At 37.5% G+C, this 22,290-nt stretch overlaps 1 protein-coding gene and 1 long non-coding RNA gene across 2 annotated transcripts; both read right to left on the minus strand.

The window, feature by feature from the left end:
• Nucleotides 1–2,307: 2,307 nt before the first annotated feature.
• Nucleotides 2,308–22,285, minus strand: LOC105926610 (collagen alpha-6(VI) chain). The gene is made up of 18 exons (XM_036141751.1): nucleotides 22,266–22,285; nucleotides 19,001–19,128; nucleotides 18,519–18,667; nucleotides 17,806–17,956; nucleotides 17,214–17,364; nucleotides 7,373–7,396; nucleotides 7,204–7,227; nucleotides 6,969–6,992; nucleotides 6,645–6,772; nucleotides 6,164–6,312; nucleotides 5,452–5,602; nucleotides 4,860–5,010; nucleotides 4,521–4,544; nucleotides 4,352–4,375; nucleotides 4,117–4,140; nucleotides 3,793–3,920; nucleotides 3,312–3,460; nucleotides 2,308–2,662 (listed from the first exon to the last, which is right to left on the minus strand). Exons 2-18 carry the CDS (start codon nucleotides 19,052–19,054, stop codon nucleotides 2,494–2,496), a joined length of 1,674 nt encoding a protein of 557 aa, XP_035997644.1. The 5' UTR covers nucleotides 19,055–19,128; nucleotides 22,266–22,285; the 3' UTR covers nucleotides 2,308–2,493.
• Nucleotides 21,555–22,074, minus strand: LOC118564323. The gene is made up of 2 exons (XR_004931764.1): nucleotides 21,947–22,074; nucleotides 21,555–21,611 (listed from the first exon to the last, which is right to left on the minus strand). It is a non-coding gene; the product is annotated as an uncharacterized LOC118564323 (long non-coding RNA).
• Nucleotides 22,286–22,290: the final 5 nt, after the last annotated feature.

Below are 22,290 nucleotides of genomic sequence, written 5' to 3' on the forward strand. Positions count from 1 at the left end.
TTACTGATTTCCTCTTTTTTTGCATTTCTGTTACACTTACCATATTTTCCCTGACTATAAAGACACATTTAAAATCCTTACATTTTCTCACAAATTGATTATGCGCTTTCTAATCCGGCACTTATATATGCACTTATATATGATTACGGTTGTGTTTACTGACTGATTTTATGTGGTACAATGCGCTCAAAAATTTGTTAAAATATGTAAGTACGACTTAAAATAGCAACAAAGCTGCTCCGCTCAATAGATATTCAGAGCATTTTGATACACTATATCACTGATTGGTGCTGTAACAGGACCCCTGGGCTGTCTACAAGACTGCCTGACTATAATTTCTAATGATTGGTTACAGGCAACCTTTTAAGACCTCCTAAATAATTTTAGAAACATACACCATGTCTGTTTTACAACCATTGAAGAAAACAATAACTGTTTACTTAATAATTGAATGTCCACAACTTCTAATAAAATGTTATATGCTTCTTTAATTAGTATGATTTAGCAAAGAATTAGCAACAGAATTAAGCAATTTAACAGATTACAAATTAAAATTTAATCAACTTCCTAACTCTTATCTAAGGCTGCTTACTAATGGTGTTCAGGAGAGGCTTTTAAATTTAGAGGAGCAGACTGACCCAAACCACAGATGAAATCCCAAAGTGTATTTGATTTCTGAATGAAGGAGTTTTTCAACCGAAAAACTTCCCTCTTCTCGATGGCAACCCAAATATCCCATTAATGTTCCATTCACAAAGACTCACGTCTTGAGCCTCTGCTTTGATACCAGTGTCTGAGGTCCGTCTCTTCTAATCGACAAGTTGTTTCAGCTTCAGAACTTACGTCCAAAGGGTGCGACTCCCATCTCTGGAACATCCAGGTTGTTCTCATCAACCGGTTTAAAACCACAGCGATTCTTCTTGACAAGATTTGCAGATTGTTGGCCCCGAATTGTGGAAAAACATGAAAAAGATCTCAGAGACAGGGGCACCGTGTTCTTCCTTCGGATTGTTGATCTTCTTTCCGTCTTGGGTTTTCTTTCTTCTGCTCCGCGCTGCGTGTCTTCTGAGATGAGTACTGAGCCCCGAACACCCAAATTCTCTTTCTTTCATGTGTTGGGAGGTTGCAAAACTTAAAATCATAATACTTTTATTTCCAGCCTGTCTAACTCATCCACTGCTCTAAAATAAACATTATTTCACTCATTTATTACACAAGTACTTGATCCTTAAAAAAAGACAATCAAACATATAATTCAGTAAAGATAAAACAATCAATTAAAACATACAATTACAGAGGTCTTGTGTTATCCTATTTACTGAATTCATTTAATGTCAAAATTATTTTAATCATTTGTGAATAATTATGGAAGATGGGCGAGCTCACCACACCACAGATTCTGAGGTATCTTGACTGCCGACAAATTAAACAGTCAGCTCACCTGAATTCTGAGTTGTCATTTGAACTAAAAAAACACAGACATAATTGAATGTAACATTTATATAGTTACTGTCAATTACATAAGCACCATTTCATTTTTTTGTGTAGATATAGAAATTTAAGCTCACCAGTTTTCTCAGTTAATATTCCACCTATAAAAACACAGACATCATTGAATAAAAAAATAATACTACTACTGACAATACATAAAAACAGTTTAATCTTTGTATAGATAGGTAGATGGATATTTGAATATTTGCATTTCTCAGTTCTTGTCTTTGTTGCAGTTAAAATTATGCAACAGTGACACTATGTGTGAATGTTGGACAATCAGTTCCCAAACAATTAACTGACAACCATTGGGTTTTCACCAGTTCCTTTTAGACCATTGATTTATAGACTTTGTTAAACCCCAAAAAACAAAAGTGATGTCAAACACTTTATCTTGTGTCAAATGTGAAATAATATATTTGTACCTTCAATTGAAAAAATGTTGTCCTGCAAGCTGTCTCGTATTTTGTCAAGAGCATCAAAGCTTCCCACTTTAAACACAAAATTTTCAGCAGGTTGAGATGCAATCGCTCTGAGCTCCAGTGTTGCTCTGGGTGTCGAGAATGCATTTCCCACCTAGAGGTGAAAATGGCACAAGATGAGGTATACAGCAGTCATTCTTTTCAAATTAACAGTCATGATTATCTTCATCTATTTTTTCTCTTTTGAGGGAAAATCAGTCACAAAATCCCAAGGTACTGTTTAACTTTATTTTACTTACAATACAAGATTTTTTTCAATAAAATGGAAAAGTTTGAATAATCATTCAAAGATAATGTTTTATGTGAGAGTTTATATCAAGATTTTGAGGGAGAATAAAAGGAATCGTATTTTTATGTTTACAACTTCCTTGACAATTACAGTTTACCAATGATGGTCTAACAATACAGTTAATCTCTAATAACAAATCTAATACCAAAGCTTTTTGCATTGTTAAATCAGCAATGTGTTTTTTTTACAACACACAAAAAGCATAAATGTCAACATGCAGTTGAAAAAGAGTTAATACATGCAGCTTACCCCAATAGCAAATCGAGCAATCTTTTTATTATTAGCTGAATTTATTGCGCTTTGCAAATTTATGCGATCCTGAGACTCCCCATCTGTGATAACGATCAAAATCTTTCTCACATTTGACCTGGAACCTCTTAGAGGCGAGAAGACATCATCCCTGTCAAAAAATATGATGAAATTATTTTATATTATTTTTGTTTCATTGCCACAAAAAAATCTGTTAAACTGAAATGATTTCATTCTTAATGACAATAGTAAATATATCATAAGAATATTGTCCTGTATTTGAAATATATATGGTATTTTTAAGTAATGCAAATGAAATAAACTGGCTGAAACGAATAATAGAAACATGTTTCCAGCACAGAAAAGACATTGAAAGTCAACTGCTGTGCATTAAGAAATCCAGAACAGTTTTTCAATTTTAAACTGCTGTCAAGCACGGTGTACTGCAGATTTAAACGTATTTAAAAACTGTATTTTTCACTGGTTATCATTAAGTAGTTCTACCTGATTTGTTTTCATTTCTTATCATTGGTGCTATAATTAACGAGTCAAAAGAGATTTTTTTCAATTATATTCTCTTATTTTCTCACAGACTATATTTCAAAGACAAAGATCATGGTATGTAAATTAGTAGTAATAGTAAATAAACTGAGTAACTAATAACAAAATCATTACTTTAAGCAGCAGTATTCTGAACATGACCTTTTATGATCAGATTTAGCTATTTGTTAATTTAAGCTTTCTCTATAATTGACTCAACATATTGTAGTATAGTAAACTAAAATGTCATATATACTTACACCACTTCTCTGATGGCTGCAGCGGTGTATGTTCCTCCCATTAATTGACGGATTGTTTTAATTTGCGGTTCCAAGTCATCCTCGTTTTTTTTAAAAGAATTAAAGTAATAATGTGTTACTGTAGAACGGGAATACTGGGTAATGGCAAACTGCAAAAATTAACAAAAGAGTCATGAAGTTAAAATAATTTTCAATAAACAAAAGAACAGCTGAAGAAAATGAAAGTCTGCAAGAAAAATAAACAGAATCCACACTTTTAAAGAACATCAAGGTTTTTGGAAATCCCAAAAAAGTTGATAAATGTTTACATTCATATTTTTCATATTGGGACTTAACAACTGTCGCTTATTTGACTTTGAATGTTTGAGGTTAGTGAGTTATGTCCAACAGTGACCACCTTTGCTAAAAAAAAAAATCTCTTTGACAGAAAAACAAAGTTTTGTCTCTGAAACTTATTTAATTGTTAAATTGGCCGTCTCACCTGTGTATCTTTTCCCAGGAAGGATCTAATCAGCCCTTTCACAAAATCTTTCATTCTTCTAAAATCTTCACTAGATACACTTCCAGAGCCATCCAACAGGAAAGCAATGTCAGCTTGGAGTGGAAATTCTGCAAAAACAAAAAAGAAGGAGATCAAGATTCTCCCTGTAGTTATTCAGGTAAAGGTTAACCTGTAGTTTACTGTGGAGTTAGGTTGGAGGGTGGGTTGAGTTGGGTCGGGTGGGGGTCACATGTTTACTGTCCATAAAAATCTGCTTTATATATCATTTGATTGTTAGATTTATTTATTTAACTTTCAGCTTACCTGTAACTGGAGTTGTTATTACCTCTATAAACACAAAGACGTCATTAAATATAAAATTAATATAGGTGATGTCAATATAAAAGAATCTGCTTTATGTTTGAATTGATCGATAGATTGACGTATTTGTTAAATAACAGCTTAGACAACAACTGAAGTTGTTGCCCCCTCAACACAAAGATGTCATTACATACAACATGACAGTTATATAGACTGACAAATTAAACAGTCAGCTCACCTGATTTCTGAGTTGTTATCTGACCTATAAAAAAAACATTGAATTCATTGAATATAACATTCATATAACTACTGTCACTGCATAACTGAATGTAAAATTTATATAGTTACTATTAATTACCTAAGCACCATTTAATTTTTTGTGTAGATAGATATAAATTTAAGCTCACCAGTTTTCTCAGTTGATATTCCACCTATAAAAACACAGACATCATTGAATAAAAAATAATACTACTGCTGAGAATACATAAAAACAGTTTATTCTCTGTGTAGATAGGTAGATGGATATTTGCATTGTTCATTTTCTGTCTTTGTTGCAGTTATAATGATGCAACAGTGACACTATGTGTGAATGTTGGACAATCAGTTCCCAAACAATTAACTGACAATCATTGGGTTTTCACCAGTTCCGTTTAGACCATTGATTTATAGACTTTGTTAAACCCCAAAAGACAAAAGTGATGTCAAACACTTTATCTTGTGTCAAATGTGAAATAATACATTTGTACCTTCAATTGAAAAAATGTTGTCCTGCAAGCTGTCTCGTATTTTGTCAAGAGCATCAAAACTTCCCACTTTAAACACAAAATTTTCAGCAGGTTGAGATGCAATCGTTCTGAGCTCTTGTGTTGCACTGTAGCTTGAGAATGCATTTCCCACCTGGAGGTGAAAATGGCACAAGATGAGGTATACAGCAGTCGTACTTTTCAAAGCAGCAGTCATGATTATCTTCATTTATTTTTTCTCTTTTGAGGGAAAATCAGTCGCAAAATCCCAAGGTACTGTTTAACTTTATTTTACTTACAATACAAGATTTATTTCAATAAAATGGAAGAGTTTGAATAATCATTCAAAGTTTAGGTTTTATGTGAGTTAATATCGAGACTTTGACGGAGAATAACAGGCAAAGAATTTTTATGTTTACAACTTCCTTGACAATTACAGTTTACCAATGATGGTTTAACAATACAGTTAATCTCTAATAACAAATCTAATACCAAAGCTTTTTGCATTGTTAAATCAGCAATGTGTTTTTTTACAACACACTAAAAGCATAAATGTCAACATGCAGTTGAAAAAGAGTTAATAAATGCAGCTTACCCCAATAGCAAATCGAGCAATCTTTTTATTATCAGCTGAATTTATTGCGCTTAGCAAATTTCTGTGATCATGAGACTCCCCATCTGTGATAACGATCAAAATCTTTTTCACATTTGACCTGGAACCTTTTTGAGGTGAAAAGACGTCATCCCTGTCAAAAAAGATGATGAAATTATTTAATATTATTTTGTTTCATTGCCTCAAAAAAATCTGTTAAACTGAAATTATTTCATTCTTAATGACAATACTATATAACAGAAACAGTTTTTCAATTTTAAACTGCTGTCAAGCACTGTGTACTGCAGATTTAAACTTATTTAAAAACTGTATGTTTCACTGGTTATCATTAAGTAGTTCTACCTTATTTGTTTTCATTTTTATCATTTGTGCTATAATTAACGAGTCAAAAGAGATTTTTTCAATTATATTGTCTTATTTTCTTACAGACTATATTTCAAAGACATAGATCATGGTATGTAAATTAGTAGTAATAGTAAATAAACTGAGTAACTAATACCAAAAGGATTGTAGTATCCTTTGGACATCTGAGTCAAGCTGAAGGTTTACTGGACTTACTTTAATCATTACTTTAAGCAGCAGTATTCTGAACATGACATTTTATGATCAGATTTAGCTTTTGTTAATTTAAGCGTTCTCTATAATTGACTCAACATATTGTAGTATAGTAAATTAAAATATCATATATACTTACACCACTTCTCTGATGGCTGCAGCGGTGTTTGTTCCTCTAAATAATTGATGGATTGTGTTAATTTGAGTTTCCAAGTCAGCCTCGTTTTTTTTAAAAGAATTAAAGTAATAATGTGTTACTGTAGAACTGGAATACTGGGTGATGGCAAACTGCAAAAATTAACAAGAGTCATCAAGTTAAAATTATTTTCAATAAACAAAAGAACAGCTAAAGTAAATGAAAGTCTGCAAGAAAAATAAACAGAATCCAGACGTTTAAAGAACATCAAGGTTTTTGGTAATCCCAAAAAAGTTGATAAATGTTTACATTCATATATTTCATATTGGGACCCGTTTTAACAACTGTCACTTATTTGACTTTGAATGTTTGAGGTTAGTGAGTTATGTCCAACAGTGACCACCTTTGCTAAAAAAAGTCTCTTTGACAGAAAAACAAAGTTTTGTCTCTGAAACTTATTTAATTGTTAAATTGGCCGTCTCACCTGTGTATCTTTTCCCAGGAAGGATCTAATCAACCCTTTCACAAAATCTTTCATTCTCCTAAAATCTTCACCAGATACACTGCCAGAGCCATCCAACAGAAAAGCAATGTCAGCTTGGAGTGGAAATTCTGCAAAAACAAAACAGAAGGAGATCAAGATTCTTCCTGTAGTTATTCAGGTAAAGGTTAACCTGGAGTTTACTGTGGAGTGAGGTTGGAGGGTGGGTTGAGTTGGGTCAGGTGGGGGTCACATGTTTACTGTCCATAAAAATCTGCTTTATATATCATTTGATTGTTAGATTGATTTATTTAACTTTCAGCTTACCTGTAACTGGAGTTGTTATCACCTCTATAAACACAAAGATGTCATTAAATATAAAATTAATATAGGTGATGTCAATATAAAAGAATCTGCTTTATGTTTGAATTGATCGACAGATTGATGTATTTGTTAAATAACAGCTTAGACAACAACTGAAGTTGTTGCCCCCTCAACACAAAGATGTCATTACATACAACATGACAGTTATATAGACTGACAAATTAAACAGTCAGCTCACCTGATTTCTGAGTTGTTATCTGACCTATAAAAAAAACATTGAATTCATTGAATATAACATTCATATAACTACTGTCACTGCATAACTGAATGTAAAATTTATATAGTTACTATTAATTACCTAAGCACCATTTAATTTTTTGTGTAGATTGATATAAATTTAAGCTCACCAGTTTTCTCAGTTGATATTCCACCTATAAAAACACAGACATAATTGAATAAAAAAATAATACTACTACTTAGAATACATAAAAACAGTTTATTCTCTGTGTAGATAGGTAGATGGATATTTGCATTGTTCATTTTCTGTCTTTGTTGCAGTTATAATGATGCAACAGTGACACTATACACTGCATGAAAAGTGAGATTTTCGTCCCCGTAAACTACCGCAGATCTCCCTCATTTTCGGCAGTTAACGACAATTTGCAACCCGCGCTTGTTGCCGTTTTCAGTGCCACAAATTGTCGGAACCGGACTCTGACGTATGTGGAGAGCGATCAGCTGTACTAATGGCCCCAATTAGCATATGAATGCAGCGAACCCGCACGGCTGGCCACGTCTGGCTTGAATAACCTACTCAGTATTGGCTGAAACCACTTTTTTTAAATAAGTAAAATCGCTCCTGATTGGCAGCAAAACCACACGTGGCCAGGCCAGGCTTGAACGTTCTTACTGAGTATTGGATGGAACCACTTCTTTCAAACAAGTAAAATCACTCCTGATTGGTTGGCAGATCCCCAATAACTTATTTACATATATATATATATATATATATATTTATTATATATATTTATTTATTTATTCATATTATGCTGTATATTCATGTTATCCTATGTAGGCTACTACACTATTATTAGGCTACCATCAAGGACATGAATGAATTTATACAGGAAATGAACATTTGCCAGGAAGATGTTTATGCAAAGAAAGAGCTTTATTAAAACAAACACCTATATACAACGCGAGGATCCAAAAACTACAACCCCGTGAACTGTCCATTTGCCTCCTCGGGGTTGTAGGTAACTGCTGGCGGCGTTCTTTCTGAGGCAGGTCCGATGTGCAGACGCCTACTGTGCGTGGCTCTGTACTTCGGCGTCGCCTCTAACCGGGACTGCAGCTTCACACAGAGTTCAGAGAAATCCGGTGTTGTGCGCAATTCTGTTCCCCTGTTAAAATCTGTTTCCCCTGTGTCGGGAATGCGCTTTGCAGCCGTTTTCCCGGCGCTTCTAATTGATTTCTCGGTAAAACAACTCATATAATCATGTCATGATTGTAACAGTCAGTTTAATCGGCAGTTGTTTACAAAATTGTAGAATAAAAATAAACAAACTATGTCTTCTTACGCTGTATTGTTATAAATGGCAAGATAAACGGTCTTTTTCCAACTTTTGTCACTTTAACCTGACAAATAAAAGTAAGCCATAAAACAGTATTCCAGCACCTACTGTGTATTTATGATTTTACATTGCTGAAAGAGGAGGATGGGATGGCTGATAGCAGGACACAAACATTATGGCTGTTTCTCAATTCACGAGAATGCGAGCGCGTTCTCGTGAATTGAGAAACAGCCTAAGACTTCCTGAAAACACAAGAGTGTAGACTTCCCAGTACATCCCTTTGTAATATAAAATATGACAGTTTACTGGATTAAGGAAATTTCAAGTATACTACATCCCATCACACAATTTTTGAGAATTTAGAAACATTTGCTCTTTATTTCCCAAAGTTTTCGGGAGATGTCTGAAAGACTGTTTATTTATTTTTATTTTACAATTTTGTAAACAGTTGCCGATTAAACTGAATGTTACAACCTAGACATGATTATAGGATTTGTTTTACCGAGAAATCAACTAGAAGCGCCGGGAAAACGGCTGCAAAGTGCGCTCCCGACACGGGGGAAACAGAATTGCGCACAACACCGGCCTACGAAATGGCGGCGGCCGTCCAATCCATCCAGAGACCACGCCAACAACGCCATCTTCTTCGCTAGGCTGGAAAATAATTAAATGAGAATGGTATGAATAAAAATCAAACGCAAGTCACAATAACATTAAACAAGGAAGGAGAAGCAGTAAAAACAAGTCACTTACAGATAATGTCGTCTTTATCAACATCGTGTCAATCTGGAATTGCAGACATGGCTCCGAGCAAATAGGAGGTCACCGCCTCGCTCCGGTTCATAGCGCCTGCAATTTGTCTTCGAGTTGTGAAGACGGCATACTGCTTCCTGTAAATGAAAATACACTTTAATAAAGCTTGTTCTTTTGCAAGGCTACTAGGCTAATCTTAGATTTGGTTGTAGGCTAGGCTACTTTTAGCTTAGCTAGCAGTCACCGAACATATTCTTACCTAAGCTTGGGATTCTGCACCCGTCCTCTCTTCTTGGAGTTAGTCTCTCCCGCACAGTTGTTCGACTGCAGAGCCGCCAACTTGTCCTCTATGGACAGCAACCTGGAGTTTACCGAATTCTGCAGTTAAGTGAACCGCTAATTCATATCGGCACTATTAGCTGACGAGACGGTCCGCTTCTTCTTCTTCTTCTTCTTCTTCGTGTGGGAGGACTGTGAGTGAAGGAGCGGAAGAGAGAGCGAGTGAAAAACTCTGTTTTGAGTGGTTTTTCTTACTTTTTTCTGTCCTTTTTCACTGGGTGAGTGTATATATTGTGTATATAGTTGTTTTATTTTGGTTGTTAGGGTTTTTTTTGGTGGGTTTTGTGGGGTTTGGTGGCCGTCGGGTTTTGCCCGGCGGCAGGTCGGCGTCTTGAACGCCATGGTGGCGGGTGGTGGTTCTGGCGTCTTCTCCGCGCTGACACGGAGGAACGGCATCAAGGTGGGTGCCGGGTCTCCGTGCAGCGTGGAGGACGTTTGTTTGGCAGTGGGTGAGGTTATTGGACATGGATCCATCAAGTCCGCGGCTCGAATGAACGGAGCCGCGGTATTGTTTGTTGAGCGGGTTGAGCAGGCGAACCTGTTGGTCGAGTCGGGCATTTCTGTGAACGGCTCGTTCCTTCAGGTGTCGCCGCTCACGCAGCCCGCTACCAGGGTGATTTTATCGAATGTCCCTCCGTTCATTAGTGACGAGTTTCTCGTTAAAGAGCTCTCTCGTCACGGAAAGGTGGTTTCCCCCGTTAAAAAGATTCTGTCGGGGTGTAAATCACCTTTGCTGAAGCATGTTGTCTCCCACCGGAGACAACTCTTCATGATCCTCAACAACCGTGACGAGGAGCTAAACCTGCGTTTCCGGGTGAGAGTGGACGAATTTGACTACGTCTTGTTCGCCACCTCATCCGGCATGAAGTGCTTCGGCTGTGGACAGGAGGGACATTTGATAAAATCGTGCCCAAACAGAGCCGGGGCGGCTCCGTCGAGCTCCGCGGAGCAGCAGCCTGCGGCAGCCGGGGAGCAGGTGGGTGTGTCCGGCGAGGCTGGAGCTCCTGCCGCGGTGGAGGAGTCTGGCGCTGCGGGGAACTCCAGCGTAACCGCGGAGGAAGCCGTGGCGTCGGCTCCGGTCGCTGGAGACCGGCAGGAGAGTTTAGTGGAGGAGAAAAACGTGGATGAAACATCTGATCCACAAAGGAGTGATTGTGTGGTGAGTGAGGGCAGCACGGTGGTGTGTGGTGGTGGGGAAACTTGTGTGACTGGTGAGGAAGTGGAGAATCAGGGTGAGATGGAGCAGGATGGCGTGTGTGAAGAGCAGGAGGGTGTGACTGGTGTGTGTGGAGAGCAGGGAGGGAAAGGTGAGGTGGTGGTAGGTGGAGGGGAGGTGAGTGTGGAGGAGCATGTGGTGGCTCCTGTGGAGGAGTCTGTGGGGGAGCCTGTGGTAGCTCCTGTGGAGGAGAAAGGCGAGGGAGAGCAGGTGATGGAGCAGGAGGCGCCTATGAATTTAAAAAGGCGCAGTAAAAGGAAAAATGTGATGACTGCTGTTCAGAGCAGTAAGCAGGTCAGCAAGCTGACCACAGAGAGAAAAGGTGTGTCAGACAGCAGCGACAGTGAGGGTGAACTGTCTGACAGCAGTGAGGTGTCTCTGTCACAGGGTAGCAGTGCAGAGGCACGTTATCCTGTTGAATCTTTTAATCATTTTCTCCAAGAAACAAAAGGATTAAGAGGGATAAAAGTAGAAAAATATTTTCCCAATTTAAAAATATTTTATTTTTCTGCAAGATATTATATTAGAAGAAAAGAAGAGTCTGGGTTTTCTGATCAGGAGGTTTTAAGACTAAAGAAAATTATGGGAAAAGTGAGAAAACAATTTTGAATATAATGATGATCACTAACTTCTTATTATTTTTATTGTGCGTATTTTATTGTGGTGTTGTTTTTAGCCTTTTACCCAACATGGATCATTTTAAAATAGCTTCTTTAAACGTTAACGGGGCTAGGGAGGCTGTTAATCGCACCATGATTTATGAAACAGCAAAACAGAAAATAATTAGTGTTTTATTTTTACAAGAGACGCACAGTGATCTTAACAATGAAGCAGACTGGCGCAAGGAATGGAAGGGAGAAGCTTTTTTTAGCCACGGCACCTCCCAGAGTTCTGGGGTGGGCCTCCTCTTTTCCTCAGCTTTTACCCCAAACTCTTTTAACGTAGAAAGTATCGTCCAGGGAAGGTGTCTTTTAGTAAAAGCTCAGTTTGACCATTTTACCGTAGTTTTTATCAATATTTATGCTCCTAACGTCGGTGCAGAGAGGAAGCGTTTTTTAGAGAAAATTGGGGAGAGGTTGGGAGATTGCGGGTCTGATGATTATGTTTTTTTAGGTGGGGATTTTAATTGTACAGAAAACGAAATGTTAGACCGGAATCATAAAGAGCCTCACCAAGCTTCCCAGCAAGCCATGCAGAAGCTTGTCTCGTCTCACGGCCTGGTGGACGTGTGGAGGAGGATGCACACAGGCTCCAGACAGTACACTTGGTCCCACAGTAAAGAAAACCGCCTCTCTTTAGCACGTATTGACCGTTTTTATTGTTTTAAATATCATTTTAATGTGTTTAAAGCATGTCAGATTTTACCAGTAGCTTTTACAGACCACTCTTTGCTTTTAGGGAATGTTTTTATAACAAACATTTTACCTAAAAGCGCCTACTGGCATTTTAATCTGGCTTTAACTCATGATTGTAGTTTTAGAGAAGCTTTAAGTTATTTTTGGGCTGTTTTTAGACTAAGAAAGGGTGATTTTACTTGTCTAAGGCAGTGGTGGGACCATGGAAAAGTTCAAATAAAACAACTTTGTCAACAGCATACTCTTAATGTCACTCGTGACGTCACCAGATCTATCAGAGATCTGGAGATGAATATAGTGGAACTAGAACATTTAAGTGAGTCCACAGGAAATCGAGAGCATATTGAAGCTCTCAAATCCAAAAGGCTAGTTTTAGCCAACCTGCTGGAGTCTAAAGTCCAAGGCGTGTTGGTCAGGTCTCGGGTTCAGAACATCACAGAGATGGATGCTCCCTCTAGCTTCTTCTTCAGCTTGGAGAGGAAACGCGGGCAGAGGAAGGTGATCCATTCTCTACTATCTGACAGGGCAGCAGGTGAGTGAACCGGGCCAGATCAGGAGGAGGGCTGTTGAGTTTTACTCCTCTCTGTTTGAGAGTGAGTATAAGGAGAATGAGAAGCTGTTTGGGGAGTTCTGTGGTGGGCTGCCCCAGGTCTCTGAGGAGACCAATGTACAGCTGGAGCGCCCCCTGGGGGTACAAGAGCTCCATACAGCCCTCCTGAATATGCAGGGCCAGAAGGCCCCAGGCATCGATGGTCTTACAGTAGAGTTTTTCAAAGCCTACTGGGACATCCTGGCGGAAGACCTACTGGAGGTCTATAATGAGAGTTTGGCCACTGGTTCACTCCCGCTTTCGTGCCGCAGGGCAGTCATCACCCTCCTGCCCAAGAAAGGGAACCTGCAGGACATTAAGAACTGGCGCCCTGTGTCTCTCCTCTGCACCGACTACAAGATCCTCTCCAAAGCCTTGGCAACGCGGCTGAGAGAAGCTATGGAGCAGGTCATCCACCGGGACCAGACCTACTGCGTCCCCGGCAGGTCCATGGTAGATAACGTCTACCTAATTCGGGATGTTTTGGAGGTCTCCGGTTCATTGGGTTTAAGAACGGGCTTGATCGCATTAGATCAAGAAAAGGCGTTTGATCGCGTCGAACACGGCTTCCTGTGGAAAACTATGGAGAGGTTTGGGTTCGGCGCTGGTCTGATCGCCAAGATCCAGGTGATGTACAGTGGCATTGAGAGTATGCTAAAGATTAACGGTGGTCTGTGTGCTCCTTTTAGGGTGCGTAGAGGTGTTCGCCAAGGCTGCGCCATGTCCGGGATGCTCTACGCGCTCTCCCTGGAACCCCTGCTTCAAAAGATACGTTCTACTGTTCATGGTTTGGTTTTACCTGGTTTTAATAGTAGAGTGGTTTTATCTGCCTATGCTGATGACGTCGTTGTTTTTACTAAAAACCAGCAAGATGTCGACATACTGAACAAGATAACAACTAAGTTCTCTGTTTTATCTTCTGCGAGGGTGAACTGGGGAAAAAGTGAAGCCCTGGCAGTGGGCGAATGGCGTGATGGGCTCCCGGTTCTTCCTCAGGGACTTTTATGGAAAAAAGATGGTTTTAAATATCTCGGTCTGTTTTTAGGCAATGAAAACACTGAAAAAAAGAACTGGGAAAACTTGGAACAGAAAATAGAATGTAAACTAGAAAAGTGGAGATGGCTACACTCCCACATGTCGTACAGGGGAAGGGTTTTGGTTTTAAATAACCTCGTAGCATCTCAGCTGTGGCACAAACTTTCCTGTTTAGACCCACCGTCTGGTTTGTTGGCCAACATACAAGCAAAAATGGTCAACTTTTTTTGGAACGGTTTTCATTGGGTGCCACAGTCTGTGTTGTTTTTACCCAGAGAAGAGGGGGGCCAGGGCCTTGTCCACCTAGCCGGGAGAACAGCGGCTTTTAGATTACGTTTTGTTCAGAAATACCTGGCAGGGCCCTCTGACTTAGTGTGGAGGGACGTGGCCAGCTGCATTTTTAGAGGTGTAAATAACCTGGGGCTGGATGCGGCTCTGTTTTTTAACTGATTTAAATCTTTTAAAGTTAAGGGGATTACCGAGGTTTTATCAGGGTGTTTTTAAATCATGTACCCTGTTCGATTTAAAGCCATCCCAAACGACTAACTCTCTGCACTGGCTTTTACAGGAGCCTTTAATCTGTGGGTCCAGGCTGGACGTGTGTGACGGCGCTGGACCAGGGCTGTCGGAGGCGCTGCGCCGGTCAAAGATAACAACCGTGAAACAGCTGGTGGAGACTGCAGGACCGTCCCTCTCCAACGTCGAGGCCATGGGTTCTGTGATGGGGGTACGGTCTGCCAGGCTGGTGCGCCGCTTCCTGGACCTCCTGAGGGGAAAGATGTCGGCCAAGGAGAGGAGCCTCCTCCGTGACTACTGTGAGGGACAGAGCCAGCCAGACCCGATGGACTCCTTTCCTGGCCTGATCCTGGATCCTGGGTTCCCGGAGAGAAGTGGACCTCTGCTCTCCAGCCTGGACCCACAGAAGATGGTTTTATCCACTATGGACCAGAAAACTGTTTATAGAGTTTGCTCCAAAGTGATAAATCGAAGACATTTCGAGAACCGCGCAGTCTGTGTATGGACTGATAGACTTGCTGGTAGAGCACCCCAGTGGAGGACTTTATATAAGCCTCCAATTAAAAAGAGAACTGGTGATCTCCAATGGAGGATTTTACACGGTGCCATCGCCACAAACTCTTTTTTATCCGTTATTAATCGGGCTGTTTTAAATGAGTGTCCTTTCTGCAGTCTGTCTGAGAACGTTTTTCATGTTTTTTATAGACTGTAACAGACTAAAGACCATTTTTAGCCTTTTAACAAATGTTTTTAGTCATTTTGGCACTGTTTTTACTACTTCTTTATTTATTGGAGGAGTGTGCCAAAATAAAAGTAATAAGGCAAAGGCCAGACTTTTAAACTTTTTAATCAGTGAGGCGAAGATGGCTATTTATTTGTCCCGTAGAGACAGACTGCAGGGAGGACCTCACCTTGATGCTGTGGCTCTGTGGAAGTGCAACGTTAAAGCCAGAATTAGGCTGGAGTTTCACTTCCACAGAGCCACGCAGAACATGGAGGATTTTATGCAGTTGTGGGGTTTTAAAAAGATTTTATGTGAAGTGTCTGAAAGAAATCAACTTCAATTTAACAAGCTTCTTATTTAAGAATTTTATGTAAATGACACTTGGTTTTAATTCAATTGTTTAATTGTCTGGCGTTTTGTAATTAAAGTTTTGTTAAAAGTCAAAAAAGTCTTCTTTCGGTTTTTATGGCGGTTGGCAACTAACTTTAATGGTGCATTACCGCCACCAACTGGACTGGAGTGTGGTACTGGAGTCTAACCTTCCCTAATAGGTTGCAAACAAATAAAACAAACACACAAACAAACATAACGAAACAAACCAATCAAAACAAAACAAACAAAAAGATCATACTAAATTATTTTTATTAGTCCTGTATTCCTCAGGAAGCCAATTACGTAGTTTACACTCATTTCCCCTGTGTTTTTTTTTTGCAGAAGTTTAGCCTCATCTGTTCTCCTTGTAATTGTAAGACTAGTCTTTGTCTTTCTTCCTGATATTTATTACAGTGTACAATAACATGCTCTATAGTCTCTGGACTACCACAGAATTCAGTTGCCATCAGCATGCTTCTTCATTATTAACAAAGTTTTATTTAGACGTGTGTGTCCATACCTCATTCTAGAAAATACATCCTCCTCCTCCTTGCTTCTGTTTGTATTTCTGCTCTTTCCCACTTTATTCTGAATGTTATAGAACTGTCTTCCAGTCTGCCCACCGTCCCATAATGTTTGCCATTTACCCTTAACTATGTTTTTGACCATACTTTTAATTTCTTCTTTGCTGTAGTGCACTTCAACATCTATATTAGAATGTCTAGCTGCTTGCTTAGCACTTTTATCTGCTAACTCGTTTCCTATTACTCCTATATGAGCTGGTACAATACCAGAGTTATATTAATTCCTGACTTTATTAGATTATTTGCAGCTTGCAGTATATCATACACAATGTCTTGCCTTGATTTTGACTGAAATGTTTTAATACTGATTAAAGCTGAGCTGGAATCTGAAGCAATTACTGCCTTCCTTGGCCTATTGACCTCCACCCAAAGCAAAGCTAGCCACACAGCAATCAATTCCGCTGTGTAAACTGCTAAATCATCACTCATTCTTTTTCCAACTTTAATGTTTAATTTTGGAATGACATAAGCAACACCCATTATTTTATCAGTTAGTTTAGATGCATCTGTATATATAGTTAAATCCTCACTATACCTCTCCATTAAAGTGGGACTTATTTTTAGTTCATTAAACCCCATTTCATTTACTTTAACCTGAATGACCCAACCAAAACTTCTGACTTGAACATTTCCACGCTCTTGGCATTGCTTCAGTACCGACTGACTCATATGAGACAGTCCACTGATAGCAATCAGCAGTTTCTTCTCGTCAGTCTGCGGACTGGCTGAAAGTTGTAGATCGCGTCCAAGAGGAGTTGAAGGGGAGACATGGGTAAACTCCCCCTGCAACCCTGATTTGCATTTGTATAGCTCACAGCATTTTCATTTACATGTTAAAGCCTCCCCTAGAATTAGGAGGAGGGGGGGTCATGGGGGGACCACACCAAGCAAGGCCCACGTCAATTTCTGACAATTCACGGCAGTTTTCGGTGTTGCCTGCAAATTACCGTGAACAGCCGTTAACCTGAACTTCCACGACAATCTACAGTGCCGCATAGTGATGAAAATCACACTTTTCATGCAGTGATATGTGAATGTTGGACAATCAGTTCCCAAACAATTAACTGACAATCATTGGGTTTTCACCAGTTCCTTTTAGACCATTGATTTATAGACTTTGTTAAACCCCAAAAAACAAAAGTGATGTCAAACACTTTATCTTGTGTCAAATGTGAAATAATATATTTGTACCTTCAATTGAAAAAATGTTGTCCTGCAAGCTGTCTCGTATTTTGTCAAGAGCATCAAAACTTCCCACTTTAAACACAAAATTTTCAGCAGGTTGAGATGCAATCATTCTGAGCTCTTGTGTTGCTCTGGGTGTCGAGAATGCATCTCCCACCTAGAGGTGAAAATGGCACAAGATGAGGTATACAGCAGTCGTACTTTTCAAAGCAGCAGTCATGATTATCTTCATTTATTTTTTCTCTTTTGAGGGAAAATCAGTCGCAAAATCCCAAGGTACTGTTTAACTTTATTTTACTTACAATACAAGATTTATTTCAATAAAATGGAAAAGTTTGAATAATCATTCAAAGTTTAGGTTTTATGTGAGTTAATATCGAGACTTTGAGGGAGAATAACAGGAATCGTATCTTCATGTTTACAACTTCTTTGACAATTACAGTTTACCAATGATGGTCTAACAATACAGTTAATCTCTAATAACAAATCTAATACCAAAGCTTTTTGCATTGTTAAATCAGCAATGTGTTTTTTTCCAACACACTAAAAGCATAAATGGCAACATGCAGTTGAAAAAGAGTTAATAGATGCAGCTTACCCCAATAGCAAATCGAGCAATCTTTTTATTATCAGCTGAATTTATTGCGCTTGGCAAATTTGTGTGATCATGAGACTCCCCATCTGTGATAATGATCAAAATCTTTTTCACATTTGACCTGGAACCTTTTAGAGGCGAGAAAACATCATCCCTGTCAAAAAAGATGATGAAATTATTTAATATTATTTTGTTTCATTGCCTCAAAAAAATCTGTTAAACTGAAATTATTTCATTCTTAATGACAATACTATATAACAGAAACAGTTTTTCAATTTTAAACTGCTGTCAAGCACTGTGTACTGCAGATTTAAACGTATTTAAAAACTGTATTTTTCACTGGTTATCATTAAGTAGTTCTACCTGATTTGTTTTCATTTTTTATCATTGGTGCTATAATTAACGAGTCAAAAGAGATTTTTTCAATTATATTGTCTTATTTTCTCACAGACTATATTTCAAAGACATAGATCATGGTATGTAAATTAGTAGTAATAGTAAATAAACTGAGTAACTAATACCAAAAGGATTGTAGTATCCTTTGGACATCTGAGTCAAGCTGAAGGTTTACTGGACTTACTTTAATCATTACTTTAAGCAGCTGTATTCTGAACATGACATTTTATGATCAGATTTAGCTGTTGTTAATTTAAGCGTTCTCTATAATTGACTCAACATATTGTAGTATAGTAAATTAAAATATCATATATACTTACACCACTTCTCTGATGGCTGCAGCGGTGTTTGTTCCTCTAAATAATTGATGGATTGTGTTAATTTGAGTTTCCAAGTCAGCCTCGTTTTTTTTAAAAGAATTAAAGTAATAATGTGTTACTGTAGAACTGGAATACTGGGTGATGGCAAACTGCAAAAATTAACAAAAGAGTCATGAAGTTAAAATTATTTTCAATAAACAAAAGAACAGCTAAAGTAAATGAAAGTCTGCAAGAAAAATAAACAGAATCCAGACGTTTAAAGAACATCAAGGTTTTTGGTAATCCCAAAAAAGTTGATAAATGTTTACATTCATATATTTCATACTGGGACCCGTTTTAACAACTGTCGCTTATTTGACTTTGAATGTTTGAGGTTAGTGAGTTATGTCCAACAGTGACCACCTTTGCTAAAAAAAAGTCTCTGACAGAAAAACAAAGTTTTGTCTCTGAAACTCATTTAATTGTTAAATTGGCCGTCTCACCTGTGTATCTTTTCCCAGGAAGGATCTAATCAACCCTTTCACAAAATCTTTCATTCTCCTAAAATCTTCAACAGATACACTTCCAGAGCCATCCAACAGAAAAGCAATGTCAGCTTGGAGTGGAAATTCTGCAAAAACAAAACAGAAGGAGATCAAGATTCTTCCTGTAGTTAATTAAGGTAAAGGTTAACCTGGAGTGAGGTTGGAGGGTGGGTTGAGTTGGGTGGGGGTCACATGTTTACTGTCCATAAAAATCTGCTTTATATATCATTTGATTGTTAGATTGATTTATTTAACTTTCAGCTTACCTGTAACTGGAGTTGTTATCACCTCTATAAACACAAAGATGTCATTAAATATAAAATTAATATAGGTGATGTCAATATAAAAGAATCTGCTTTATGTTTGAATTGATCGACAGATTGATGTATTTGTTAAATAACAGCTTAGACAACAACTGAAGTTGTTGCCCCCTCAACACAAAGATGTCATTACATACAACATGACAGTTATATAGACTGACAAATTAAACAGTCAGCTCACCTGATTTCTGATTTGTTATCTGACCTATAAAAAAACATTGAATTCATTGAATATAACATTCATATAACTACTGTCACTGCATAACTGAATGTAAAATTTATATAGTTACTATTAATTACCTAAGCACCATTTAATTTTTTGTGTAGATTGATATAAATTTAAGCTCACCAGTTTTCTCAGTTGATATTCCACCTATAAAAACACAGACATAATTGAATAAAAAAATAATACTACTACTTAGAATACATAAAAACAGTTTATTCTCTGTGTAGATAGGTAGATGGATATTTGCATTGTTCATTTTCTGTCTTTGTTGCAGTTATAATGATGCAACAGTGACACTATATGTGAATGTTGGACAATCAGTTCCCAAACAATTAACTGACAATCATTGGGTTTTCACCAGTTCCTTTTAGACCATTGATTTATAGACTTTGTTAAACCCCAAAAAACAAAAGTGATGTCAAACACTTTATCTTGTGTCAAATGTGAAATAATACATTTGTACCTTCAATTGAAAAAATGTTGTCCTGCAAGCTGTCTCGTATTTTGTCAAGAGCATCAAAGCTTCCCACTTTAAACACAAAATTTTCAGCAGGTTGAGATGCAATCGCTCTGAGCTCCAGTGTTGCTCTGGGTGTCGAGAATGCATCTCCCACCTAGAGGTGAAAATGGCACAAGATGAGGTATACAGCAGTCGTTCTTTTCAAATTAACAGTCATGATTATCTTCATCTATTTTTTCTCTTTTGAGGGAAAATCAGTCACAAAATCCCAAGGTACTGTTTAACTTTATTTTACTTACAATACAAGATATTTTTCAATAAAATGGAAAAGTTTGAATAATCATTCAAAGATAATGTTTTATGTGAGAGTTTATATCAAGATTTTGAGGGAGAATAAAAGGAATCGTATTTTTATGTTTACAACTTCCTTGACAATTACAGTTTACCAATGATGGTCTAACAATACAGTTAATCTCTAATAACAAGTCTAATACCAAAGCTTTTTGCATTGTTAAATCAGCAATGTGTTTTTTTTTACAACACACAAAAAGCATAAATGTCAACATGCAGTTGAAAAAGAGTTAATACATGCAGCTTACCCCAATAGCAAATCGAGCAATCTTTTTATTATTAGCTGAATTTATTGCGCTTTGCAAATTTTCACGATCCTGAGACTCCCCATCTGTGATAACAATCAAAATCTTTTTCACATTTGACCTGGAACCTCTTAGAGGCGAGAAAACGTCATCCCTGTCAAAAAAGATGATGAAATTATTTTATATTATTTTTGTTTCATTGCCACAAAAAAATCTGTTAAACTGAAATTATTTCATTCTTAATGACAATAGTAAATATATCATAAGAATATTGTCCTGTATTTGAAATATATATGGTATTTTTAAGTAATGCATATGAAATAAACTGGCTGAAACGAATAATAGAAACATGTTTCCAGCACAGAAAAGACATTGAATGTCAACTGCTGTGCATTAAGAAATCCAGAACAGTTTTTCAATTTTAAACTGCTGTCAAGCACGGTGTACTGCAGATTTAAACGTATTTAAAAACTGTATTTTTCACTGGTTATCATTAAGTAGTCCTACCTGATTTGTTTTCATTTCTTATCATTGGTGCTATAATTAACGAGTCATAAGAGATTTTTTTCAATTATATTCTCTTATTTTCTCACAGACTATATTTCAAAGACAAAGATCATGGTATGTAAATTAGTAGTAATAGTAAATAAACCGACTAACTAATACCAAAAGGATTGTAAAAAAACTCATTTCTTTAAGCAGCAGTATTCTGAACATGACCTTTTATGATCAGATTTAGCTATTTGTTAATTTAAGCTTTCTCTATAATTGACTCAACATATTGTAGTATAGTAAACTAAAATGTCATATATACTTACACCACTTCTCTGATGGCTGCAGCGGTGTATGTTCCTCCCATTAATTGACGGATTGTTTTAATTTGCGGTTCCAAGTCATCCTCGTTTTTTTTAAAAGAATTAAAGTAATAATGTGTTACTGTAGAACGGGAATACTGGGTAATGGCAAACTGCAAAAATTAACAAAAGAGTCATGAAGTTAAAATAATTTTCAATAAACAAAAGAACAGCTGAAGAAAATGAAAGTCTGCAAGAAAAATAAACAGAATCCACACTTTTAAAGAACATCAAGGTTTTTGGAAATCCCAAAAAAGTTGATAAATGTTTACATTCATATATTTCATATTGGGACCCGTTTTAAGAACTGTCGCTTATTTGACTTTGAATGTTTGAGGTTAGTGAGTTATGTCCAACAGTGACCACCTTTGCTAAAAAAAAGTCTCTTTGACAGAAAAACAAAGTTTTGTCTCTGAAACTCATTTAATTGTTAAATTGGCCGTCTCACCTGTGTATCTTTTCCCAGGAAGGATCTAATCAGCCCTTTCACAAAATCTTTCATTCTTCTAAAATCTTCACTAGATACACTTCCAGAGCCATCCAACAGGAAAGCAATGTCAGCTTGGAGTGGAAATTCTGCAAAAACAAAAAAGAAGGAGATCAAGATTCTCCCTGTAGTTATTCAGGTAAAGGTTAACCTGGAGTTTACTGTGGAGTGAGGTTGGAGGGTGGGTTGAGTTGGGTGGGGGTCACATGTTTACTGTCCATAAAAATCTGCTTTATATATCATTTGATTGTTAGATTGATTTATTTAACTTTCAGCTTACCTGGAACTGGAGTTGTTATCACCAC

This window comes from Fundulus heteroclitus, chromosome 10 (assembly GCF_011125445.2).
Source record: "Fundulus heteroclitus isolate FHET01 chromosome 10, MU-UCD_Fhet_4.1, whole genome shotgun sequence".
NCBI classification, from domain to species: Eukaryota; Metazoa; Chordata; class Actinopteri; order Cyprinodontiformes; family Fundulidae; genus Fundulus; species Fundulus heteroclitus.

What these genes read in the sequence shown, in the direction of transcription:
- LOC105926610 (XM_036141751.1), bottom strand. Translation starts at nt 19,054, where the DNA reads ATGAAAGATTTTGTGAAAGGGTTGATTAGATCCTTCCTGGGAAAAGAT. An exon ending in TCCTGGGAAAAGATACACAG is followed by an intron (nt 6,313 to 6,644) that starts GTGAGACGGCCA and finishes TAATTTTTGCAG; the next exon opens with TTTGCCATCACCCAGTATTC. An exon ending in GCAGCCATCAGAGAAGTGGT is followed by an intron (nt 5,603 to 6,163) that starts GTAAGTATATAT and finishes CTTTTTTGACAG; the next exon opens with GGATGACGTCTTTTCACCTC.